Source organism: Chrysochloris asiatica, unplaced genomic scaffold, assembly GCF_000296735.1.
Source record: "Chrysochloris asiatica unplaced genomic scaffold, ChrAsi1.0 scaffold00109, whole genome shotgun sequence".
In the NCBI taxonomy this organism is placed as follows: Eukaryota; Metazoa; Chordata; class Mammalia; order Afrosoricida; family Chrysochloridae; genus Chrysochloris; species Chrysochloris asiatica.
The window spans coordinates 8,421,990-8,449,963 of NW_006408627.1; the positions used below are offsets into that span (position 1 = coordinate 8,421,990).

Genomic DNA, 27,974 nt, shown 5'->3' on the forward strand with positions numbered 1-27,974 from the left:
GTTCTGCGGGAGAAAGATGAGGCTTTCTGCTCCCATAAAGATTTACAGCCTCGGAAACCCTGTACAGGGTCGCTATGAGTCGGAACCAACTCCACAGCACATAACAACAACTTTAAAGGAACATAATGTCTAATACATAGGCATTAAATAAGCATCTTTTTGTTTTGCAGTTATCAGTGGTAGCTATAGGAATTAACATACATAGAACATCAAATGTGGAGGTGCTGATACAGTTTCTGGAAGATCAAAATACTTACCCCAACTTTGAACACCTGGCATACTGGCAAATACAATTCAACAATGTAGCTGCGGTCACAGTATTTTTTGTTTGGATTAAGGTAATTTATCTGTTGCATGTTTTGTTTCCATAATCGTTTTCTTACTCTTTATCAGCATGAGTCCTGGGAAATTTTGGAGGACTTGAATCTGCCTTTGTGGATAAATTCAAGTGGTCATCCAAAAAGCTGCTCCATATTATACATGTAAAGTAGAATACTGGGGCTCACGTGATCTCTCAGCTCACTGGGAATGATGCTGCTCTATTGCTGCCCACATTCTTGCAATAATTGTCCTTATAAGTGTCCTTATAGGAACCCTCATGGCACTGTCAGGTAAGCACTGGACCACTAATTACAAGAGCAGCAGTTCAAACCCATCAGGTGCCCCGCAGGAGAAAGATGAGGCTTTCTGCTCCTGTAAAGATTTACAGCCTCCAGAAACCCTATCCAGGGTCGCTATGAGTCGGAATTAACCCAATGACAATGTGTTCATAGAGGTCATTTAGCAAATACAACAAGCGGCCTTGTCATTATGTTAGCTAGGTGTAGAGCCCCAGGCTGCTCTGCCTCAGAGACAGGTCCAAGTTTCCTCTGACTTGAGGTGGCCAGGCAAAGAATAAGGAACTAAGACCAAAAAAAGGGGGAGGGGGGCGAGGACAAGGGGGAGGGGAGCAAGAGATGCTATACTTAGAAATACTTAATGAAAAGTGTACCTTTGTTCCAGGTGAAGGCAATAGTGTATCTTTACCTTGAATTGAGATTGGAACAGACTCCTCTTTCATGTAGTTTCTTAATTGCTCATTTCCGTCTTGTACAAGGCATAGTGCACAGTTTCATGTATGTGAAGATCTAATGAGCCTCGTCAGTTCTGGAGATGCAGCCAATGACAGTAACCTGTCACCAGCTCAGGCTCTATGACTGCACTTCCGGACATAACTCCTAGCCACATGTGGCTATTTAAAATAAAATTAATAAAAATTACGGTCAGTTACAAATGCAGTTCCTCAGTCAGGCTTGCTGTTTGTTGTTAAGTGCTGTTGAGTTGGTTCTGACTCACGACAACCCTGTATAGGGTTTCCAAGGAGCAGCTGGTGAGCTTGAACCAGCCACCTTGCGATTCAAACCGACCTTACAGTCCTTGCACATTTAGCCATAGTGCCACACTCAACATTTTTAGTGTTAAATATCCACTTGTGATATTTAGTGGTGACTGCATTGGACACTATAAGTATAGAACGTTTCCAGCAACACAGAAAGTTCTACTGAACTTTCTGACGGGCACACCAAGTGTGTTCACCAGGTGTGTTGACACCCGGAAAACCTGAGATCGTTCAGAGGGCACCGACTTCATTCTGGTATCTCTCGTCCTGTTTATTCAACTAAATAAATGTGTGTTCGGGAGAAACTATCAATAAAGCACTAAACTTTGTATCCTAAAATAGTAATAAAAATTCAGATCTCAAAAAAAATTATATTAAATAATGGGATTTACAAAATCTTCCAAAAAAGAAATTTGTTGCATCCAGAAGCATTCATTTTTAAGAGAACTTTTAAGTAAAATTCTAGAGAATTCCTTCCAATATATGACTTAGGTTGTGTGTTTTTGTACTTATAAATATCCTGTCTCCAAAGCTTTGCCATTAAGCTGTTTAAAGTGGGGCGGGGATTGTTATAATCCTTCTGTATCTGTCCACTGAGGACCACGGCTTACTCCTAGAGGTGTGCAGGTTGTGATGCCCTCTGAAGTGTGGACGGTACAAGTTGGGTGGCCATCTTCAGTGCCTTTTCTACCTAAGTGCTCAATATGGTTTTGGAGTCAGATAGAACAGGTTCAAATACTGTCTACACGCCTCAATTAGACTCCTGGAGGTAATTCCAAGGCTTCGGTCACTGTACTGTTCATTTACATAAAGCCTCACGGTTGTGCCTGGCACACAGCTGGAGTACAATAAATGTCAGGGTTAAGGTGCAGTAAGTACTTCCTGGTTTTTTCATTTTTGTTTTCAATGGTTGGTGTTTGGGTTTTGGTTTTACTTTGTTGTTTTCTTTTACTGTAATTGTTTTGGGGGAGGGGGACTATCACTAGTCATTTTCATTGTAATGAACCTATTTTTGATATGTTTTAATAATCATGTAAGAGAAGGAACTTACAAGAACAGTGCCTGGACCATGTTTGAAAGGGCTTCAAAAAGCGGAGTCAGAAGATACGGAATTTTTCCGCAAACATTTTGAAGTCCCCTCATATTTTTGAACCGGTGCTCAGCAAGTGCTTTTAGAACTAGAACAGAGAAAAAAGCAAGTCATTTTTCCCCTCTCTTTTATAGCTCTTCAAATTCATCAATTTTAACAGGACCATGAGCCAGCTCTCCACAACTATGTCTCGCTGTGCCAAAGATCTCTTTGGCTTTGCCATTATGTTCTTCATTATTTTCTTAGCTTACGCTCAGTTGGCATATCTTGTTTTTGGAACTCAGGTTGATGACTTCAGTACTTTCCAAGAATGTATGTAAGTATTTATAAAATTAAGAAAAATGTAATCAGATGTCAGTATCTTATCAAGGATAAAGAAACCTCCATGTCTGCTATGTGACCACCAAGTGTTTAAAAATATTTTTTTAAAATAATTAACCTTTCCCAGAACTATTGACCTTGGCAATGCAAATAAGAAACAATAATGTATTCTGAACTGCTAATGCTTAAGATGGTCACCCTAAAGTAGAATAGCCTTAAGAAACCAACCCTGTTCTAAAGACCAAGGTCTATTTTGTACCAAATACACAAGGTAGCTTTTTAAAAACCATTCATCTATATTTTTATTCCTATTAAATGTTACTTCCATATATGTTGAACTTCACATTATGTTCTGAAGGATTATTCTAGGAGAAACTCAGGTATTTTCCATCTTCCAAAGTCCCCAAATACGGCATTCCAAGTTTAAAAAGTAGCTAGTGCTAGATTTCCATGCCATTTAAAAAAAAATTGTCTGGGAAGGAAAAGATCACAATAATGGAAGTTAACAGGACATTGTACACACAGCATTCCTAACTAATGCTGCCATTTGATAAAAGTAAGACATGAACATGATGTTGCTAAGGCCAAGCATTGGCAACACCTGACCACTTTGAGCCCACTATGAGTATATGATGATGAAGGAGAATGTTGAAAGTACCATAGACTGCCAGAAGAGGGTACAAATCTGTGTGGGAAGAAGTACAGTCAGAGTGCTCCTTAGAAGTTAGGATGGCCAGACTTCGTCTCTCATACTTCAGACATATTATCAGGAGGGACCAGCCCCTGGAGAAGGACATCATACTTGGTAAAGTGGAGGGTCAGCGACAAAGAGGAAGACACCAACAAGATGGACTGGCACAGTGGCAGCAACAGTTGGATCAAGTGTAGCAATGATTGTGAGGGTAGCGCAGGACCAGGCAGTGTTTGTTCAGTTGTGTGTCAGGTCCCTGTGAGTTGGAACTAACTGATGAGTACAGTAACCACAATGAGTACAGTTGAGTCTACTGGCTTTTGAAGACATACATTTTGGCTATCCTTCGAAAAGATCTTCTTTGAAAATAAAACAAAAAAGACCCAGCGTGACCACTGCAAAAATTTAGAATAACCATGTATTACCCAGAGGGGACTTCAAAAAGTTCATGGAAAAATGGAATGAAAAGATAATGGAATTTTTCCACAAACTTTCTGGAGCCCCTTTCATACTGAATTCATCATAGTCAAGTCAATTGCTTCAAGTATCATTACAGAATAACTTCATATAATTTGTGTTTTCTTTTTTCTGCCAAGTGGAAATATTATATTCAGCTTGAAAGTATATTATTTTTCCTTCAGACGGCTTCAATTTATATCATCAGTAAGAGTTTCTCATAGAGATTGGAAATTTTCTAGTATATGGTGGCTATCTACATTGCTAAGATGATCCTAAAGTGTGAAATCATCTTAAAGAAATGTTACATCAACTGCTGGACATTCTTTGTTTTTGTATTTCGGTATTTTGTTTTGTTTTTATAGCTTCACTCAATTCCGTATCATTTTGGGCGATATCAACTTTGCAGAGATTGAGGAAGCTAATCGAGTTTTGGGACCAATTTATTTCACTACATTTGTGTTCTTTATGTTCTTCATTCTTTTGGTATGTACATTTTTATTTACAGTAAGGGATTTAAACTTTTATGTTCATAGATCACCATCAATCTCTTTTCTCTTATGCTCTATCCCTATTTTCCTCTTCATGGATTCAGTTTTAAGTCTTTACCAAATACCTTCTCCATGGTCTTTTTTTTGGTTTGGTTTTTTTAAAGATTTTATTGTGAATTATGTGAGTTTACACAGGAGAACATCAGCTTTATAGTCATCCTACCATATTTTGTTTCATTATAATGATTACAATCCCCTCCATGCATCATCAAACCAAAGGGCATCCCCACAGGCCTGCCCCCCAGCAGTCAGCACACAGCCCCTCTCCCTCCCTGAGTCCAGAGTCCCCAGTCACTTCATCTGTCCACGTCATCATCTCTGCCTCCTTTTCTGGTGTCACTGTTTCTCTGGGTAGGGTCCCGCACTCTGCTCTTCTCCCTTGATGGTCCCAGGGACCTCCGCTCCTGGACTGAAAAATCAGTCACTCCCCTCCTTTTGTTAAAAAACATCTACCTTTACATTTCCCACCCTCACAGTCAGTCCTGATAACAGTTATTCACTATTGAACCACAAGAGTCTTATCCCCATCTCCTTTCATCAGCCCCATCCCAACAGACTGGAAACCACTCAGTGGAGATTCTACCTTCCCCCGCCCCGTCTGGAACTAGGCTCCTTCTTGAAAACTTGTAAGCCAGTCACTTCTTGCCTTTGTAGCCACCCCCTCCCCCATTCTCCATGGTCTTTCATTTATCCATATATGTATGTCTAAACTCCTGGTGTGGCACTGTAGGATTAGCACTGGACTGCCAACCGCAAGGTAATGGGTTCAAATCCACCAGCTGCTCCTTAGAAACTCTATACAGGTTTGCTATGAGTCTGAACCAACTTGATGGCATTTAACAACAATAATCAATGCCGTTAGATCAAGTACAACTTTAGTTACCTAAAATATTGCTTTGTCTAAAAAGTAGTATATACTTAGATGTGTTTCCCAACACAACTATCAGCACTTCCATGGTCACTTGCATGCATGAGTTGACATTTCTCTTTCGTTTTTTAAGCAGTAAAAATGGACACAGCAAGCTAAATCCAAGGTGTATTATATGAGCAAATTATTGCTTGTTAAAATTAAGATACAGTTTTAAGTAAATTGTATGTCACATATCTAGAGGCTGCCTTCAAAGGATATTTAAATAATAAATCTAAAACTAACTAGAAATTGCTGTATAAATTATTTTCAAAATGGTTGTTTAAAGAACGACTATGGGAGGCACCTAGGAGAATTTAGAATACGTAGTAGTAGTTGTCAAGTGCCGTCTGGTCGGTTCTGACTCATAGTAACCCGTATAGGGCTTTCGAGGAACAACTGGTGAGCTTGAACCGCCGATCTTGTGGTTCAAACTGGCTTTGCAGTACAACACATTAACTCACAGTACCACACCAGAACTCCACTATTGAATAATAATTGTTAATTATGTAACACTTCCCACATGTATCAGGCCCTGTCTTAAACTCTTTGTACAGAACATCACATATATCCTCACTGTTGTTTTAAGTGCTGTTGAGTCGATTTCAACCCATAGCGACCCTGTATAGGATTTCCAAGATAAGCTTAAACCACCGATCTTGCAGTTCAAACAACTTTGCAGTCTGATGCATTAGCCCACAGCACCATTGTTTTACTGACATATAAATACAAAAGTAAACAAATAGACTTTAAATTAAGGTTTATAAATGTTGACAATATAGTATTTTCAGTGCCAAGATTGAAACCTAAATTTATCTGGTTCCAAAGCTTGTTTGTCCATTGAACTTTTCTTGACTCACTTCCTAGATCTGACTTTATTCCTGTTAATTATTTTTAAGCACAGTGGAGATTTTTGCAAAGGTCTTCAATTCTTTGAAATACACTTTCCAAATTTTAAATATTATTCTATTACAATATATTTGGAATAGGAATTGAATTCCATTTGCCCATTTTGCTTATTGAAGTCCTGGTGTGACACTATGGGTTAATGTGCTGGACTGCAAAGTAGTTTGAACTATATGGTTGGTGGTTCTAGCTCACAAGTTACTCCTCAGAAACCCTATACAGGGTCACTGTGGGTCCGAACTGACTCGATGGCACTTCACAACAACAATTGTGCGTACTGAGATATAAAGAGCTTTTTAGAGTTCTAAACTTACCGTAATTTATGTGAATTGTAAAAATTAGAGAAAAACAAAAAGAAGAAAACAACCCTGCCATTCATAGGTACAGTTATGTATCTCATTCTTAGCTCTATTTACTAAATGTATCTCAGTATATGGTATTAAAACAATAAGTAAGAATATATTTTGACATGATTTATTGGAGAAAGTAATTTTCCCAGTGATTATTATCATAATTAAGGTGAACAAAAAAAACATGTGCCAGATTTTTGAATTGATGATTGCAAAAATACATTTAGATTCCTTTCCTTAATCTCTCTGTATCTTTGATTTACAAACAGAATATGTTTTTGGCCATCATCAATGATACTTACTCTGAAGTTAAATCTGATTTGGCTCAGCAGAAAGCTGAAATGGAGCTCTCAGATCTTATCAAAAAGGTATGAAAGACCTACTTCTCATCGTTGTTTTATTTACTACATAAAATGAGCATTGCTTTGCCCAGATTTCCTAGTCAACACTGATCCATTGAAACTGTTCAAAATAAAAAGTAGATTTCTCTTTCGGGAAAAATTTGAACATACTCTCTCTTGATATACTGCTACCTAGAATTTATATTCTGGGGAGCCCTTCTATCAATAATCTCTTGACTATTGACGAACAGAACTGCCGTTTGCATCACCTTTATTTGTCTTCACACCTCCTCTAGTATACGCTCACTTAAGAGATCCAGAGTTCAGAAAAACTGTAAGGGAAGACTATATCAGGACCCTCTGTGGCTCTGTGGGTTAAAGCACTAGACTGCAAAGTCTTTTGAACAACAAGGTTGGCAGTTCAAACTCACCAGCCGCTCCTCGGAAACCCCTATACAGGGTCACTATGGGTCGGAACTGACTCGATGATACTTAAGAACAACAACTTCTTATACATTAAAAATAAAATAAAAAGTTTGAGTGTAAAATACTTGATCATTCACTCTTTATCCTTGCCCTTCCAAGGAACTTACCAAATAGTTAAGGAAAAGGCTGTAGACTAAGGGCCTGAGAATTTTTATTTAGGCATCTTAGGAAATTGTTGCTGTTGTTCAGTGCCCTCAAATCTTCACAAGAGCAGAAAGCCTCATCTTTCTCCCAGATAGTTTCAAACTACTGACCTTGAGGTTAGGAGCCCGACTTAAAACCACTACGCTACCAGAGCTCCTTATAGGGTAACTAGTGGATTCAAACTCCCCATCTTTTGGATAGAGGCTGAGCACTTAACCGCTGTGCCACTGAGGCTCATAAAGTGGGAACACTGGAAGTGAAATTCAAGCTAAATGCAAATGCATTGTAGAGGATCCAGATGACTGTGGGAATCTGAGACACTGCTTTTAGACAGACTCTCAGTAAATCAAGATATGAAGCCAGCGGACCTTAGTGAAGATAAGCTAACGAACATAAATGAGTATTGTGGCTGTGATGTACAAGATGAAAGTGTCTCAGAGGAAGTGATACAAAATACTTCACATTAAGGAGACTTCTGTGGGAAAAAGTGCCTCACATTAACGAAACTCTCTAAAAGCTATTTCGCAATATTGAAAGTGCAAAAGTTTAAGATGTTAAAAGTTTATTCAGACTGAAAGGAGAATGACAACTATTCAAGGAATGAAAACATGTTCATTTCCTATCAGGCCCACTATTAGTCTGTCAGTCTGTAGTACTGTGGGGGCTTGCATGTTGCAGGGATGCTGGAATCTATGCCACCAGTATTTTAAATACCAGCAGGGTACATCCAGGGTGGACAGGTTTCAGCTGAGCTTCTAGACTAAGAGAGACTAGGAGAAAGGAGAGGCAGCCTACTTCAGAATGTTTGTTGCTGTTAGGAACCCTTGAGTTAGTAGTGACTCATAGAGACCGTATGCACCACAAAATGAAACACTGCCCGGTGTTACTCCAACCTCACAATCAGTGCAATGATTGAACCCACTGATGTTACCACTGTGTCAATCAATCTTGTTGGGGGTCTTCCTCTTTTTCACTGACCCTCCACTTTATCATGTGTGATGTCTTTCTCCAGGGACTGGTCCTTCTTGATAATATGTCTGAAATATGAGAGATGAAGTCTGGCCATCCTGGTTTCTAAGGAGCACTCTGGCTGTACTTCTTCCAACACAGATCTGTTTGTTCTTTTGGCAGTCCATGGTCCTTTTAATATTCTCCTCCAATATCATAACTCAAATGCATTAATTCATTGTCCAACTTTCACATGTATATGAGGGGTTTGAAAATGCCATGGCTTGTATCAAGCACACTTAGTGCTCAAACTGGTATCTTTGCTCTTAAATGTTTTAAAGAGGCCCTATGGCTAAGCTTCATCTCTCATACTTTGGACATATTGTCAGGAGGGAACAGTAGCTGGAGAAGGATGTCATGCTGGGTAAGGTGGAGGGTCAGAGAAAAAGAGGAAGATCCCCAATAAGATGGATCGGCCAGGTGGCGTCATTGATGGCGTCAAGTGTGGCAGCAGTAGTGAGGTTAGCCCAGGATCGGACATTGTTTCGTTCTGCTGTGCATGGGGTCACTATGAGTTGGTTCTGACTTGATGGCATCTGACAACAACAACAACAATGCATCTTTGCTCTTAAACGTTTTAAAGAGGCCCTGTCCTTGGAGGCCAAGATGGCCAAACTCGTCTCTCATAGTTAGGACATATTGTCAGGATGGACCAGTCACTGGAGAAGGATATCATGCTTGGTAAGGTGGAGGGTCAGAGAAAAAGAGGAAGACTCCCAGCGAGATGGATTGGCACAGTGGCAGCATCGATGGACTCAAGCGTGGCAACAGTAGTGAGGTTGACCCAAGATCGGGCAGAGTTTCGTTCCGCTGTGCATAGGGTTGTTATGTGTCAGTACCAACTTGATGGCACCTAACAACAACAACAATGCATCAGAAATGCCTGATGCCATAAATTGTTTGATTTCTTGACTGCTGCGTCCATCAGTGTTAATGGCTGATCCGAGAAAAATGGACTCTGACAACTTCAACCTTTTCTTCATTTATATGGGTGTTATTTTTTGGTCCAGTTGTGGGGGGGGGGGTTTATTTCTTTACATTAAGGTGCAACCAAGGCTGTGGTGTTTGACCTTCATCAGTAGGTATCCTCTTCCCTTGCAGCAAGCAAGGTTGTATCATCTCCATATCACAGGTTTTTATTCAGTCTTCCTCCAACCTTAAGGACACAATTTCTTCATATACTCCAGCATCTTGGATTATTTGCTCAGCATACAGATTACATAAGTGTGATGAGTGAATACAACACTCACACACATTTCCTAATTTTAAACCATTCAGTGTTGCCTTTTTTGTTTGAATAGCTGCCTCTTGGTCTAAGACAGGTTCCTCATGAGCACAGTGAATTCTTCCAGAATACTCATTCTCTGCAGTGTTACCCATAGCTTGTCATGATCCACATAGTCAAAGCCTTTGCATGCACAGTAAAACACAGGTAACCATCTTTCTGATATTCTCTGCTTTAAGTCAAGATCCATCTTAACATCAGCAATTACTTCATGAAATTGAGTTTTACCAGCTTTTTCAATCAGAAATTGATCAAACATGTAATCAAGATGTACTGATAATTATTGGTGATTGGAACATGGTAACTGGAAAGAAAAAGAAGGATCAGACTTTCCTGGTGACAGAAATGATGTTGGAGGGTACATGGTAGAATTATTTATGCAAGATCAATGACTTCTTCATTGCAAATACTTTTTTTTTTTTTTTTTAAACAACATAAAAGGCAACTATACACATGGTCCTAACCACGTGGAATACACAGGGATCTAACAGACTGTAGCTGTGGGAAGAGATGATAGAGAAGCACAATATCATCAGCCAAATCAAGGCCAGGTGCAGATTGCAAAAGACAATCATTTGTTCATATGCAAGTTTAGGCTGAAGATTAAGAAAACTGAAACATGTCCATGAGAACCAAAATTTGACCTTGAACATATCCCATCTTCATCTCAAGAACAGATTTGATGCATTAGACACTAATGACCGAAGACTAGAAGAGTTGTGGGATGACATCAAGAACATCATACAGGAATAAAGCAAAATGTCATTAAGAAGATAAGAAAGAAGTAAAAGACCAAAATAGTTGCCAGAAGAGACTCTGAAATGTGGGTGTAGAGATGCTAAAACAAATAGAAGAAATGAGGAGGTAAAAGAATCGAATAGAAAATTTCAAAGGGCAGCTCAAGAAGACAAAGTCAAATATTATAATGAAACATGCATTGACCTGGAGTTAGAAAACCAAAAGGAAAGAGCACACTCAGCATTTCTCAAGTTGAGAAAACTGAGTAAAAATTCAAATTGACTTGCAATACTGAAGAATTCACTTGGCAAAATATTGAATGATGTAGAAATCTTCAGAAGAAGATGGAGTATACAGACTTACTTTACCTAAAAGAAATGGTCAATGTTCAACCATTTCAAGAGTTATTATATGAACAAGAGCTACTGATACTGATGGTAAAAGTCCAAGGTGCATTGAAGGCATTGGACAAGAACAAGGCTCCAGGAATTGATGGACTATGAATTGAAATACTTCAACAAACTGATACAGCACTGGAGGCACTCACTCATCTCTGCCAAGAAATTTGGAATACAGCTACCTGGCCAACTTATTGGAAGAGATCCATATTTGTGCCCATTCCAAAGAGAGGTGACCCAACAATATGGAGAGGTGACCCAACAATGTGGAGATCTATGGACAATATCATTAATATCACATGCAAGTAAAATTTTGCTAAAAATAATTTTAAAACTGCTGAAACAGTACATTGACAGAGAACTGCCAGAGGTTTGAGCGAGATTCAGACCAGGACATGAAACATGGAGTATCATTACTGATGTCAGATGGATCTTGGCTGAAAGCATAGAATACCAAAAAGGTGATTATATGTGCTTTGCTGACTATGCAAGGACTTTAGACTTTTAGAACATTGACATGCTGTGGAAAACATTGTGAAGAATAAGTATTCCAGAACACTTAATTGTGCTCAAGTGAAACCTGTACATAGATTAAGAGGCAGCCGTTCAAACAGAACAAAGGGATACTTTATGGTTAGAATCAGGAAAGGTGTGCACCAGGGTTGTATTCTTTCACATATCCAGTCTGTATGTTGAGCAAATAATCCGAGAAGCTTGATTATATGAAGAAGAACATGATCAGGATTGGAGGAAGGTTCACTAACAACCTGTGACATGCAGTTGATAACCTTGCTTGCCAAAAGCAAAGCTGACTTAAAATACTGATGAAGATTAACAACCACAGCCCTCAGTATGGGTTGTACCTCAATGTAAAGAAACAAAAATCTTCACCACTGGGCCAATAAATAACATCATGATGGAGAAAAGACATTGTTTTGCTTGGATCCTCTTATCAACAGTCATGGAAGCAGCAGTGAGGAAATCAAACAGTGTACTGCATTAGGCAAATCTGCTGCACAAGACCTCATAAAAAGTGTTCAAGAGCAAATATGTCAGTTTAGTGACTAACGTGCACCTGATCCAAGCCATGGTATTTTTAGTAACTTCATATTCATGTAAACGTTGGTAAATGAATAAGGAAGACTGTGGAAGAACTGATGCATTTTAACTATGGTGTTTTAGAAGAATATTGATACCAAGAGGGAAAAAGATTTCACATTAAGAATCAAAGCTATCCCCTCTGTAGACACTGTTGATAGGGATGGGCAACTTAGACACTGACTACCTAAAATGGAAAGGGGAGGAGGCTATAAAGGCACAAAGTGGCTGGCTTACAAGATTTCTAGAGGGAGTTTAGTTTCAGAGTGTGTAGGGAAGGTAGAATCCCCACTGAATAGTTTTCATCTTGTCTAGATGGGTCTGGTGAAAGGAGATGGGGATACGATTCTTATGATTCAATAGTGAATAATTATTATCATAACTAATTGCAATTGTCACAACTATAAAGGTAGACCTTTTGTAACAAACAGGATGAGTAGTTAATCCAACATTCCAGGAACAGAGGACCCTAAGACCATCAAGGGAGAAGATAATGAACAGAAAGCGGGACCCTAAACAGAGAATATGGATAGTCTCAAAATCTCAAAATGCAACTGGGGAAGAGAGCTGCCTCCTCGAAGTAGAGTTGACCGTGATGATGCGACTGGAGTAAAGCCCATGGAAGTAAAGCCTTTCGGACCTTCATTTGCTGATGGGGCACAACTCCAAATGAAGAGAAACGGCTGTAAATATCCATTAATAATCAGAGCATGGAATGATGAAATATGAATCTAGGTAAATTGGAAATTGTCAAAAATGAAATGGATGGCATAAACATTGATGTCTTAGGCATTAGTAAGCTAAAATGGACTGGTATTGGCCATTTTGAATCTGACAACCACATTTGTTTACTATGCCAGGAATGACAAATTGAAGAAGAATGGTGATGCATTCATCATCAAAAAGAACATATCTAGATCAGTCATGAGGTACAACGCTGTCTGTGATAGGATAATATCCATGTGCCTACAGGGAACACCGGTCAATACACTATTATTCAAATTTATGCACCAACCTCTAAAGCCAGTGAGGATTAAACATAAGAATTCTACCAACTTCTTCAATCTGAAATTGATGAAACATGCAATCAAGATATATTGATCATTACTGGTGATTGGAATGCAAAGGTTGGGAGCAAAGAGGAAGGATCAGTAGTTAGAAAATATGGCCTTGGTGATAGAAATGATGCTGGAGAACGCATGATAGAATTCTGCAAAACCAATGATTTGTTCATTTCAAATATCTTCTTTAGACAGCATAACAGATGATTATACACATAGACCTCACCAGATGGACTACATAGACATCAAATTGACTACATCTGTGGAAAGAGACGATGGAAAAGCTCCATATCATCAGTCAAAACAAGGCGGCCTGGGAAGACTGTGGAACAGACCATCAATTACTCATATGCAAATTCAAACTGAAGATGAAGAAAATGAAAATAAGTCCACGAGAGGGAAATATGACCTTGAATATATCCTACCTTCATTTGGAGATCATCTGAAGAACAGATTTGATACATTAAACACTGAAGACCGAAGACCAGAAGAGTTGTGGGATGACATCAAGAACATCATACATGAAGAAAGCAAAAAGTCATTAAGACAAGAAAGAAGGAAAAGGTCAAAATGGATGTCAGAAGAGACACTGAAATTTGTTCTCTGGCGTAGAGATGCTAAAGCAAATGGAAGAAACGAGGAGGTCCGAGAGCTAAACAGAAAATTTCAAAGGTCAGCTCGAATATTACAACAAAATGTGCTAAGATCTGGAGTCAGAAGACCAAAAAGGAAGAACACACTCAGCATTTCTCAAGCTGGGGGAACTGAAGAAAATTCAAGCCTCGATTTCATTATTGAAGGATTCTCTGGGCAAATTATTGAATGATGCAGAAAGCATCAAAAGAAGATGGAAGAAATACACAAAGTCACGGTACCAAAAGGAAATGGTTGATGTTCAGCTATTGCAAGAGGCAACATATGACCAAGAGCCAATGATACTGAAGGAGGAAGTCCAAGGTGCATTGAAGGAATTGGCAAATAACAGGGCATCAGGAATTGATGGAATAAAAATTAAAATCTTTCAAGAAAGAGAGGCGGCACTGGAGTCACTCATTCATCCGTGCCAAGAAATTTGGAAGACTACTATCTGGCCGACTGATAGGAAGAGATCCATATTTGTGCCCATTTCAAAGAGAAGTGACCTAGTGGAAATCATCGGACAATATCTTTGATATCCCATGGAAGTAAAACTTTTCTCAAGGTAATACGGAAACAAACGACTGTAAGCATACATTGACAAAAAACTTCCAGAAGTTCAAGGCCGGATTCAGAAGAGGTCGTGGAACAAAGGATATATCGTTGGTGTCTGATGGATCTTGGCTGAATGCAAAGAATACTAGAAAGATGTTTGTTGCTGTTGTTGTTGTTAGGTGCCATCGAGTCGGTATGGACCCATAGCGAACTTATGCACAGCAAAAGGAAACACTGCCCGATCCTAGGCCAACCTCACTACTGTTGCCATGCTTGAGTCCATCGATGCTGCCACTTGGCCAATCCAATCCAAGTGGCAGATGTTTACCTGTGTTTTAATGGCTACGCAAAGACTTTTGATTGTGTGGATCATAGCAAGCTATGTACAACATTGTGAAGTATGAGTATTCTGGAACACTTAATTGTGCTCATGAGGAATCTGTACCTGGACCAAGAGGCAGTTGTTCGAACAGAACATGGGAACAGTAAATGGTTTAAAAATTAAGAAAAGTGTGAGTCAGGGTTTTATTCGTTCACCATACTTATTCCACCTGTATGCTGAGCATATACTCTGAGAAGCTGGGTTCTATGAAGAAAAACGTGGCATCAGGGTTAGAGGAAGACTCATAAACTACCTGCGATAGGCAGATGATACAACCTTGCTTGCTGAAAGTGAAGAGGACTTAATTACTGATGATGATCAAAGAAGACAGCCTTTGGTATGGATTGCATCTCAGTGTAAAGAAAACAAAAATCCTCACTACCGGACCAATAAACAACATTCTTATCAACAGAGAAAAATTGTGAAGTTGTCAAGGACTTCATTTTTGGATCAACTACCAACACTCGTGGAAACAGCAATCAAGAAATCAAACGACGTATTGCATTAGGCAAATCTGCTGCACAAGACCTTTTTAAAATGTTGACGAGCAAAAATGTCAGCTTGAGGACTAAGGTGCACCTGACCCAAGCCGTGGTATTTTCAGCAACCTCATATGCATGTGAAAGCTGGACAGTAAATAAGGAAGCCCATAAGAGAATTGATGCTTTTGAGTTATGGTATTAGAGGAGAATATTGAAAGTGCCATGGGCTGCCCATAGAACCAAGAGATCTGTGTTGGAAGAAGTGCAGCCAGAGTGCTCCTTCGAGGCCAGGACGGCCAAACTTTGTTTCATACTTAGGACATATTGTCAGGAGGGATCAGTCGCTGGAGGATATCATGCTTGATAAGGTGGAGGGTCAGAGAAGAAGAGGAAGACCTCCAGAGAGATGGATTGGGAAAGTGGCAGCATCAATGGGCTCATGTGTGGCAACAATTATGAGGTTAGCTCAGGACTAGGCAGTGTTTCGTTCTGTTGTTCATAGGGTTGCTATGAGTCAGTACCAGCTCGATGGCACCTAACAACAACAAATAAGTCCTGGTGTGGTGCTGCCAGTTAATGTGCTGGACTACAAAGTCAATTTGAACTGCAAGGTCAGCGGCTCAAGCTCACTAACCGCTCCTCAGAAACCTGTGTAGGTCACTATGGGCCGCAGCCAACTCAACGGCACTTAACAACAACAACAACAACATTTTTTTAAGTGCCATCAAGTCGGTTCCGACCTATAGCAGAATCATGTAGCATTTCTGAGGAATGGCTGGTGTGCTTGAATTGCCTACTTTGCAGTGGAAACAAACCTTGCATTCCAGTGCATTAACCCACATCACAACACCAGGAATTCAAATAGTTTTGCTATTTTTAAATTTCTTAATAAATTTGTTATTAACATTAAGGGAATTTCTCATGTATTGACAGACATTATTTAAGGTCATAGAACAATTATGATTTTCCCATTGATGGATGATTAAGATCATTTTGCACAATTTCATCTTGAAGGCCCACTTTAACAATCCATACAAAGTAAGATCTGATTGAAGTGTGTTAGTGAATATCCTTATCCCAATTTTTCTGGATTTTTTTTTTACATATTTACCATATGTAAGGGTGTCACTGATTGTGAGATAATATAGAAAATAAATATTTAATCCATAACTTCAGTGTCTCTAAATTATGGCTTAAATATTATTTCTGTAACCTAAACTTGAATATATATATTGTTGTTAAATGCCGGCAAGTTGATTCCGACCCTTAGCGACCCTGTATAGGGTTTCCAAGGAGCAGCTGGTGAATTTGAACCACTGACTTTGCAGTTCAAACGACTTTGCAGTCTGACGCATTAGCCCACAAGTAGGTTTCAACTCATATAGACCCTGTATAGGGTTTTAGAGGAATGACTGGTGAATTTGAACCGACAACCTTGTAATTCAAACCAACTTTGTGGTCTAGTGCTTTCTCCTCCAGGCCTCCACACAATTCCATATATATGTATGCAAAAGACCTTTAACTCTTCTTGATTTATTGAAAGACCCTGCCTGTTTCCATATAAGTCTACCAGAAGACTTCTAAGGAAACCAACATACTTGTACCCATTCATTCATTCAGCACATACTTGATGAGTGACCAGTTTATCTCAAGCACTCTTGTGGTCTTGAGCTTACAGTAGCTACTGTTGCTGATTGGTAAAGCCAAATACAAATTGAGCTTATATTAAACCAAGTCTTGTGTTTTGGTAGGGCTACCATAAAGCCTTGGTTAAACTAAAATTGAAAAAATCTACTGTGGATGACATTTCGGAGAGTCTGCGACAAGCGGGAGGCAAGTTAAACTTTGATGAACTTCGACAAGATCTCAAAGGGTAAGAATAATATTTTTGAGGTCCTGGGAAATTCCTGTGTCTCAAGATAAATTCATGGTGACAGAGTTATCTTTGGCCTAAATATTCATATATTCATATACTTTTTTTTCCCGCAGAGGTGGATGTGTTTTGGGTATATATTATAAGAGGAGGACTGGCCTTTGTCTCCTTTCCTCCTATGTTTTGATGTCTCTGTGTTTGAGTTGGACTATGTACACAAATGAGTTCATCCATACCCTCTCAATCATTTCAGGAAGGGTCATACTGATGCAGAGATTGAAGCCATATTCACTAAGTATGACCAAGATGGAGACCAAGAACTGACTGAACATGAACACCAGCAGATGAGAGACGACTTGGAAAAAGAGAGGGTGGGTCCGCCTTGTGACAACATGGTTCAATTCAGCACCTACAATGTATCAAACACCATACACCATATTACGTGGTGGACTATTGAGAAAGTCAGTCCCTCCCGCTCTGTCCCTCTTCTCCTGTAGCACCCTCACACACATGTATACGCTGTGCAAATCCCTGCACTTACATCAGAACCCATCATAATCTAATGCAGAAGACAAACATAGGTGTTGGGAATATAGTCTTAAATGCTAAGAAAGCATAGTAGAGCTGGACTTTGGTAGTAAAATAAACTACCTAGTTTGGCAATTTCTTTGATGGTTCTATACATTAGTACCCTGCTCATTCCAAAAAGGATATATGTTGTTAAGTGCCATTGTGTCCATTCAGACTCATAGCAACCCTGTACCATTTTTCCAAGACTGTAAATTTTACAAGAACAGGAAGCCTCATCTTTCTCTTGTAAATGGATATGTAATACAGCAATACACAAAAATGCAATAAGCTAGCACAAATGTGGGGGGGGAAAAAGAGCAAACAAAACTAGACTCCAAATAAAGCTAAAAAGACCATTCTGTAAAACATTTTTGCTTAAAAGATTGGGCTACCAATGAGACACTAAGCTTCCTAGTAGTCACCTTGAACAAAGAGACCTGCTTAGTTATATATTTCACAAGGTTCATGAGAGGGTCAAAAAAGGATTTCTCAGATTTTAAATGATTCAAATTAGTCACTCTTTAAAGGCTTAACATTTATAGTTAAATACTATATTTAAATCATCAAAATTAATTAAAGCATTAATTTCTCAATCCATATCGTCCATATGAATTAAGCCTTAGCATTAACTTTCAAAAATCAAGTGTAAAGTGAGGTAGAGAGAATCAGATAAATGTTATTTACAAAAAAAAAAAAAAAAAACTGCCAATGAGTTGTTGTTAAGTGCTGTCGAGTCAGTTCTGACTTCTAGGAGCCCTGTATAGGGCTTCCAAGGAGCAACTGGAAAGTTTGAACCATCGACCTTGCAATTAAAGCCAAACTTGTAATCCATTGTTTATCCTACAGCATTACACCAGGACTCCTATGAGTAGACAGTCTGTAAAACAGTGGTTTCTGTGTGCTGCTGTACTGAACAGTCATAGTAGGTACAAAGTTTTCACCTGTCATAGTGAAATGTGATTACAAAGATGAATCCGTTTTTTCACAAGACTGTATTTAGGTCAAAATTCTTATTCTGAGATTATATGCTTCCTGCTTGAGATCAATTAAAATGTTCTATCTTTATGAAAACAAGGTGATACTCTATTTCTCTATTTACTTCTTTCTTTGCTTTGCTTTGTTTTTAATGTGGTTTTTTGGGTTTGTTTTTTTCCTGTCCAAACAAAAAGCTCACAAATTCATGTTGGTTTTAAAATTGGTTTGGAAATTTGTCAGCCCATTAAACGTGTGGGGTTTATAGCCAGGTGTTGCCACAACGAAACGCTAGGCAAATGGCACATGTCATTTCTTATTGGCCTGGGTCGTCTGTGTTCCTGCCCCTCACTTGGTGGCTTCGTGTTTCTCAGGAGGACCTGGACTTGGATCACAGCTCTTTACCACGTCCTATGAGCAGCCGAAGTTTCCCACGAAGTCTGGATGACTCTGAGGAGGATGATGATGAAGACAGTGGCCATAGTTCCAGAAGGAGAGGAAGCATCTCCAGTGGAGTTTCTTATGAGGAGTTTCAAGTGTAAGTATAAATCACTTGGCAGAATTTAGGTTGACAGGCGTCCAAATAAGACCAAGCAATTGTCCCTGCCTCTCTCAAGTCATACCTTCCCATTACAAATCATCAGTTCTTTTTAAAAAGCTTTTTTCAAATCTCCACCACTCTTTATAAAAGTAGTGGTGGTGGTGGTTATGTGCGGTGGAGTCAGTTCTGACTCATAGCAACCCTGTACAGGGTTTCCGAGGCTGTAAATCTTTACGGGAGCAGAAAGCTTCATCTTTCTCTTGCGGAACAGCTGGTAGTTTCAAACTGCTGACCTTGCGGTTCGTAACCACTACGCTACCAGAGCTCCTTTTTATAAAAGTAGTATATGAAAAAAATGAAAAAATTAAAATCTTCCAGATTCCTTCTGGCTCATTGATTTTCAGCAAGGGCACCAAGAGCATTTAATGGGCAAAGAATAGTGTCTTAAACAAATGGTATTGGAACAATGGGATTTACATAGGCAAAAGTTGGACCTCTACATCACATCATTTATATGAAATATCTAGAATAGGAAAATTCATAAAGACAGAAAGTAAATTAAAGATTACCAGTGGCTGAGGACACACAAAATGAAGATTAATTGTGTAATGGGTATACAGTTACTGTTTGTGATGGAAAAATTTGGAAATGATGATTACAAATTATTGTGAATAAATTGCATTAACTTATATACTTAAACAAGGTTAAAATGGCAAATTTTTTGTTATGTATGTTTTGCCACAATAAAAAATACAGTGATTAGAAAACAATCTCCCATATTTCCAACAACCAAAAATGTCCATTTTTAACATTTTCATTTCTGTCTCATTTCATGTGTTTTGTTTTGTCTCCAGTTACATGCGTTTATTGATTTGTATAGAGTCTGGTGTGGCGCTGCGGGTTAATATGCTAGACTGCAAGGTTGGTTTGAACCTCATGGTTGGTGGTTCAAGTGCACCAGCCACTCTTTGGAAACCCTATACAGGGTCACTATGAATTGGAACCAACTCAATGGCATTTAACAACAACATTGATTTATATGCTTTTATGGTATAGTAGATAGTCTTTTCTGGACAATGTTCTGTGTGCACTTGAGAAAATATATTTTGCTATCATTGAGTGAAATGTTCTGTAGATGTTTACTAGGTCTTTTTGGTGTCTATATTGTTGCCTAACTCTTCTATTTCCTTATTGATCTTTTGCCTCCTTGTTCTATCCATTTTTGAAAGTGTAGTACTAAAGTCACCAACAATTATTACTAAATTATCTAATTCTCCCTTCAGTTCTTTCAGATTTTGCATAATGTATTTTGGCTCTGTTGTTAGGTACATACTCTTGTTGTTAAGTGCCATCCAGTTCAGTTCTGTCAGGTACATACATGCTTATAATTGTTACATCTTTCTAATGAATTGACCCATTTGACATTATAAAATGCCTGTTTCTGTAATAAGTTTTTGTCTCAGAGTCTTTTTATCTGTTATTTCTACAGCTACTCTAGCTTTTCTGTGCTTGCTGATTACCTGACATATCTCTTTCCATCCTTTTACTTTGAGTTTGTTTGTATCTTTGTGTTCAGTGTGTGACTACCACAGACAACACTGAGTCCTTTCATGAGTTGACTCATTTCAGTTGTTTTTGATGCCAGGCTTTGAGGTTGATTCTGACCCCAGAAGCTCTTTTCTTGGCTGTCTCTTTCCCTGGTTCTCTGGTAAACCAGCTGGTCTATGGTTTAACTTGTTGACCTCATGAAACAAGCAGTCACCTCTTAACTGTTTCCCTCCACAGTTTCCAGTGTCTTCAAGAGCTCCATTATGCTTCAACTTTCCCTTTTGCTGTTGTTGTTAAGTGCCGTCGAGTCAGTTCCGACCAATAGCGACCCTATACAGGTTTTCCAAGGAGCAACTGATGAGCTTGAACCACCCACCTTGCAGTTCAAATGGCTTTGCACTCTGGCGCATTAATTCACAGCACCACACCAGGACTTCCATACTTCCTTCCAAATATAGTCATTTCACTTGGAGTTCTTTTCCAATAGCCTGCCTATCTCCTTCTCCAGAGCTGGGATCAGGGACAGTAACTGACTTCTCTTGGAATAACACCCCTGTTTCATGAACAGAGCACTGGACTCGGGCAGCAGCCTCTGGTCTTCTCAGTTTGCTCATCCTGGCATGGAAACTTGACCTTATGAGTTGGGACTAAGGAGGGGAAGAAAGCCCATACATCTCAGCCACTCCTACCTGAATTAGGGCCCCTGAAACATGGAGCTACAGGGGAGGGAGATGAAAAATGCTGGCCTTCTGCCTCTCCTCCTGATACGGCAGCTCTCAGGGGGAAGCTGGAGGAAGAGAGAGCCCTGTGTGGTTCTCCATGCCTCTAAAGGCTACTATATACATTCTCACTCTTCTAAATGAAATTTAGATTTTCTTGAGTAACTGCTTATTTTTATTGTGGTGAATATATAATAAAACATTTGCCATTTCTATAATCTTCCTATGCGAAATGCATTATCTTCAGTGAAATTAATCGTGTCATTCAGCTTCTTCAACCATCACCATTAATGGTTCCCAGATTTTTTCTTCGTCATCTTTAACAGAAGTTCCATGTCTCCTGAGCATTGGGTCTTCCTGCTTTGTCCCAGTCATTCATGGTAACCATGAATAAACTGATCTCTAAACACTTGACTATTCTAGATATTCCATTAAAGTGCAGACCAATGAGGGGGCTTCAAAAAGTTCATGGAAAGATGGAATTTAAAGATAATGGAAAATTTCCACAAACTTTTTGAAGCTCCCTTGTACAATATGTGCCCAAATAAATGCTTCTTCATTTGCTGTATGCCCGTAAATTTTTTCAAGAAATTTTCAATGGTTGTATGTTTTATTTTAATGACTTTTACAAGTTACAGTTTTTCATGGGGAAAGAGTTCACAGATTCCCTCATGCCTCCAATCCAGAAACTGTCTCCAGCTTTTATGTTTTCAGAGTATTTATCTGATATAACATTTTATTTGTTCAAAGTGATGGCATCATATGTGTCTTTTCTAAAAGTGTTAACACACGTTAACTTAGTATGTTGTAACCATGATATGATTTCATGAAATATCTTGTCACAACATCACTGCTGGTGTACCCTTAGAATTTCATTGTATAGGTACAGGAACAAGAACTTATTTACATAGTCTCTTATTGATTGCTTATTATAGCCATTTTTCACTGATATTCACTACAAGGATTTGTAGTGAATATCCTTGTGGCCAAAAATTACATATGTTTAATGATTTCCTTTCAGAAGTTTTCTAAAAATGGGTATCTAAGCACAAAGATAAGCATACCTTTAAAAACTCCTGATGCAACATTGCTGATATGCAGAAATCTATACCAGTTCACATCGCCAGCAGCAGTGTACGAAAGTATTATTTTAAGAGTTTGAGACTACTCAGAAAGCTCTTCAGATGCTCAGTGCTTTAAAAGAAAATTGATAGCAGTTCCATTTGAAAAGCTAACTGGGCTGGGAAGACGATGCTGCGATGCTTTGCCCTCTCAAGTGTGGTTTCCTGCAGCCTGGTGAGACGAGTGGACCGAATGGAGCACTCCATCGGCAGCATCGTGTCCAAGATCGACGCTGTGATAGTGAAACTGGAGATCATGGAGCGGGCCAAACTCAAGAGGAGGGAGGTGCTGGGGAGGCTGCTGGAGGGTGTGGCCGAGGTAAGTGGGCCTGGACTTGCAAATGCTACCCAGTTAGCAAAGTATTGGTTGCTAACAATTTGTGGTTCATGAAACTTTCCAATTTGAATTGTTGAATAAGAGTTAAAAAAAAAAAACAAAAATAGCGTTACAGGCATTTAATCTCTCCCATTTTCAGATGCTGTGCATTTTGTTTTTGTCTGAAAGAGAAGCAATTTCTAATGCTATAAAATATCAAAGCAGTTGTATTTAAGCCCTGAATCAGAGAAGTTTGTCTTTCTTCACAGCTTGAGGTCATCGCAGCTCCAATGATGATCTGGAAGTGTTCATTCTCTTGCTTCACCGGAGGATAGAATTAAGTGAAAAATGTACTTCAGTGATGATTCTGAGAATTGCTATATGCTGCAACTTTCTAGCCTTCCCTAATTACTGACTACTTGGCCCCAAGATTTCCCAAGGCAATTTCTGTGTGTAAGACAATGCTCCACCCCACTCCTAACATGCTGGCTTCTTTTTCCTTTATTAGGATGAAAGATTGGGTCGGGACAGTGAAATCCACAGGGAACAGATGGAGCGGCTAGTGCGGGAGGAGCTGGAACGCTGGGAATCAGACGATGCAGCTTCCCAAATAAGTCATGGTTTGGGCACGCCTGTGGGACTAAATGGCCAGCCTCGCCCCAGAAGCTCCCGCCCTCCTTCCTCCCAGTCCACAGAAGACATAGAAGGTGGAGGTGGAAATGGGAGTTCCAGTATCCACATGTAGAACGTGTGTAAGGATGTGTGTTCCTATTATGTAGGAAGGTGGCAGCCCTCAATTGTTAACAACAATTGTTACAACAAGTACACTATTTATATACCCTGACCACCATAGGATGCTGGTCTTTGTGACCCATTGTTTATTCTTCTGCACTTTAATTTATTTTATATAAACATTGCCCATGGATCAAAGAAGATACTTTTTTTTTTCTTTTTCTTTTAAGTATTCTAGGTGTAAATATTAAGTCCAGGGGTGGGTGTGGGGGGAATCTTTGTCATGTATATGGAGTGGTATGCCCAATTGCTACCATGACTGAGTCTTCTCAGTTGATAGTGAAGTGACCTTTGAAAGCTAGAAGACAACTGTCCAAAAGGCTTCTGAGTGTCATTACCCAGCAGAGAAATCAGTATTGTCATTTTTGCCCAATATTTGAAGGGAAAGTGGGACATTCCTTTTCTACTCAGGCTTACTTAGCTCATGGGCTTAGAGCATGGCCGGCCTTTAGGAAAGTAGCCTTGTCTTTCAACTATCTTCTTGGGGTAAACTTTTCTAAAAGATAAGCTGGAAAAACTCCAAACCATACAATGAGTATGTAATCATGCTTGAATTTGTATGAATAGGTTAAGATAAATGTCAAATACCATGCGTTTGTGTTATTTTTTTACCATATCTAATGTCTGAGAAACTAACCCTATCACTTAATTTTTACATTGCTTTGACTCGCATATAAAACAAGCTGAGGGAAATCACCAAAGATCAATGACAGGTTAAAATGTCATCTTTAATTAGAAGGCAGAAAGAAGCAGAAGCAGCTCACAAACTTCTTTTTTTTTTTTCCCTAATTTAGAAAGTTTACTGTTTGTTTGTTTTTTTCTTCAAAAATGTTCAAATATCTTCTTCTATTTTATCTTTTAATTTGGTATAAAGATTTGTCCATCTATTCTCTTTCCCATGTGGCTCAACTCATTTGCTAGAGTTGTAATGTCATAACTACTATAGTAAGATCAACTTCCTAAACTTTTTAGTATGCATTGAAAGTTTTTGCAAAAATCCACTAATATGTTCACCTTTAAAGAATTTTTAAGGGTCATTTTAAAATTCACATCCAAGTATTATTAAACTAAAGTCTTACAATTTTTGTTATGAACTCAAATATTCTTGACCTTGTATTTCAGAAGTAGAGTTTATAATCTAAACGGAACTGAATTTAATGGAAAGAATGTTTTGGTATTGAAAGTCCATCCATTATCAGAATTCAGCCAAAGTCTGAGTTTGTAGCAATTCGATTTTCATTAGGGGAAATGCCTGGCCGAATTTATGAGAGGAAAAGCAATAAAAATTGAAAATGTTACTTTTCTGAAAAGTTGAGTAAGGTGATGATTTCTTGAGAGCTGATAGGACAAGCAAGAGAAAAGACAGTGTTGATGAACCAGTGGAGGAGAGGCCTTTTTTTGATTGCAGTATTTAAAATTTGCAAGTTGTTCATTTAACTGATAGAATATAACCAGTAAAAACATGAGCAAGCAGGCCTTTCTAGGCTGGCTTCTAGTGAAACCCGTTGGATTTTTTTTTTTTTTTTTTAACAATTTTTTCCCATAGCTTTATCTGCATCTTCACTGTCTTTTGAATATGCCACATAAAGTTCTTTATTACTAGGTACTGAATCTTGCATTCCAGGGATATTGAGTGTACAAATGTATGTGTGTGTATCGTGTTGTTACACGTAAACAAACTTCAATTTGAAGTGCAGCTATTATGTGGTATCCATGTGTGTCGACCATGTGCCATCTATCAATTATGGTCACTAGAAAATCTTTTTATGATACTTAGTATTATATTGTTCATGTAAAATTTTACTTTGTCCCCTTTCGTCATGGAGAATTCCATGTTATCATTTCCTCTGTATTATTATTACTAAGATGTGACATATGCAAGCCTTTCTCGACAATTGAGAATTCCATTAATGTGTTAATACTGAGCACTTTACTTAATAAAGATTTGATATAATAGCAGATGTAAGAGTTTTCTATTTCCTATGCAGGTCATTTGCCTTATATCCTGAGATTAATGACAAGGGCTTAAAGTTTGGAAAGGGCATCTTCTCTTTATATGTTTGATGCATGGTTAAAACATTACTCTATTACACCAAATATGTATTTTAGGTAACCATTGCACTTTTAGATATAGGCTTGGTGCTGGAAGCAGACCCTGAGACAGGATTCTGGTACAGATAGTTTATTTGGAAGCTGTAGGCAACACGGATAGTAGAATCAGGAAGTAAGAGACAGAGAAGGGAGAATGGCTAGAAGAGCCCAGTGGCACGGTGGTTAAAGTGCTTGGCTGCTAACTGGAAGACCACTGGTTTGTACTCACCAGCCACTCTGAGGGAAAAAGCTGTGGCTGCTTTCCTACAGATTTCCTGCCTTGGAAATCCTATGGGTCAGTTCTACTTTGCCCTTTTAGGGTGTCGATAAGTCAACATTGACAATGGACTTGAGATTGGTTTTTGTTTTGATCAATCTGGTTAACATTGTAGGCTGTTGGAGCATAATTACTATGGCGTAACTCTGGAAAACGGTGTAGAATACACATCTCAGATTCATCACACATGAAGACCTAGGACTTTGGTTAGACGCTACTCTAAGAATATGATGATACAGGTAGTCTCCAATTTACAACAGGGTTGCAAAACTCCATCATAAGTCAGTTCTGACATAAGTCAAATGACTTTTTTTTCCTAAATTTTTTAGCGCCTTTTATTAAATCAGTGTCGTCGTAAATGTGATCTTCATTTGCCTTTGGGAGTTAGAAGCAATACATATAAGTTTACAGATATGATGGCATCAGCAAATTACACACTTAATAATAAGTTGCACATAAATAACAGCAGGTCCTATGAGTCACTGTGGGTACCTACAGTGTAACGTTAGTACTAAAGGACGCTGTAAGTCCTTAGCACTTCAGGTGGATGGGACAACTCTCCCTGGCTTCTAAACAACCTGCCAGCAAATAGATACAGATACTTGTAACTCAAAGTCAGAAGGCAGACACTGAAGTGGTATGGCCCAGAGATTAGTGTGTTGTGGATTGAATTGGCTTTTCCAAAGTGATGTGCAAGTTCTAACCCCTGTAAATACGACCCTGTTTGGAAATAGAGGCGTTCTTATCTGGTAGATCCCAAACTTCATTCCTTCTAAGTATTGTCTTTTTTTTTTTCTTTTTTTTTTAAAGGAGCTCTGGTAGTGTATTGGTTATAAGTTGGGCTGCTAACCTCAAGGTCAGCAGTTCAAAACTACCGGTCATTCCATGAAAGAAACATGAGGCTTTCTGCTTCCATAAAGATTTACAGCTTTGGAAACTATACAGGGTAGCTATGAGTTGGAACCAACTCCACAGCACATCACCACAACCACTGGTAGCATAGTGGTTATGAGTCAGGCTGCTAACCTTAAAGTCAGCAGTTTGAAACTGCTAGTCGTTCCACAGGAGAAAGATGAGGCGGTCTACTCCTGCAAATACGTACACCCTCAGAAACCCTATGCAAGATCCTATAGAGTTGCCGGAACTGACTCCACGGCACACCACCAGTGTCTTTTTATAAAGCACATAGACACACACACACTCAGAGGAGAGACAAAGAATGTGTTACAAGCAAAGGAAAACAACAAATGCCAGCAGACACCAGAAAGGACAAAAGTCACAGAAGGAATCACACAGCTGTCTTGAGACCTTCATTTGGACATTTAACATCCAGAACTTTGAGGCCATAAATTTCTGTTCTCCAATGTCACCCACTAGCCATTCCTTAGAAACCCTATACAGGGTCACTGTGAGTGGGATTCACTCCACAGCACTTAACAAAGCTACCCCCAGGGGCCCTGGTGTGGCACTGTAGGATAAGCGCACTGCTAACCACAGGTTGGCAGTTCAAATCTTCCAGCTGCTCCTCTGTTATGACTCCAAACTGACTCGATGGCACTTAACAACAAAAGCCACCCATTTGTGCTGTGGTGTTTTTTGGTTGTTGTTGTTGTTAAGTGCCGTTGAGTTGGTTCCGACCCATAGTGACCCTGTACAGGGTTTCCGAGGAGCAGCTGGTGAGCTTGAACCGCCGACTTTGCAGTTCAAACAGCTTTGCGGTCTGACGCGTTAACCCACAGCACCACACAGGGCAACACTAAACAACTAAGACAAAGTCTGCTGCCTATAGTCACGTATAATTCAACTCCAAGAGATTCCTTTCTTTAGAATGTGATGGTAATAGCTCCCCATGGAGTTGTGCCACACAGCAATTCTCTGTACACCATTCAT

General features: G+C 39.1%; 1 protein-coding gene across 1 annotated transcript in view; it reads left to right on the forward strand.

The window, feature by feature from the left end:
- The window catches only part of PKD2 (polycystic kidney disease 2 (autosomal dominant)), an 87,614-nt gene extending 63,760 nt beyond the window's left edge, over window positions 1-23,854 (forward strand). The window contains exons 7-15 of the mRNA XM_006867755.1: window positions 171-338; window positions 2,603-2,784; window positions 4,302-4,422; window positions 6,920-7,018; window positions 17,016-17,137; window positions 17,391-17,508; window positions 19,054-19,217; window positions 22,780-22,927; window positions 23,433-23,854. Coding sequence (XP_006867817.1) covers window positions 171-338; window positions 2,603-2,784; window positions 4,302-4,422; window positions 6,920-7,018; window positions 17,016-17,137; window positions 17,391-17,508; window positions 19,054-19,217; window positions 22,780-22,927; window positions 23,433-23,669 — 1,359 coding nt within the window. The 3' untranslated portion in view covers window positions 23,670-23,854. The remainder of the gene's footprint in view (window positions 1-170; window positions 339-2,602; window positions 2,785-4,301; window positions 4,423-6,919; window positions 7,019-17,015; window positions 17,138-17,390; window positions 17,509-19,053; window positions 19,218-22,779; window positions 22,928-23,432) is intronic.
- Window positions 23,855-27,974: the final 4,120 nt, after the last annotated feature.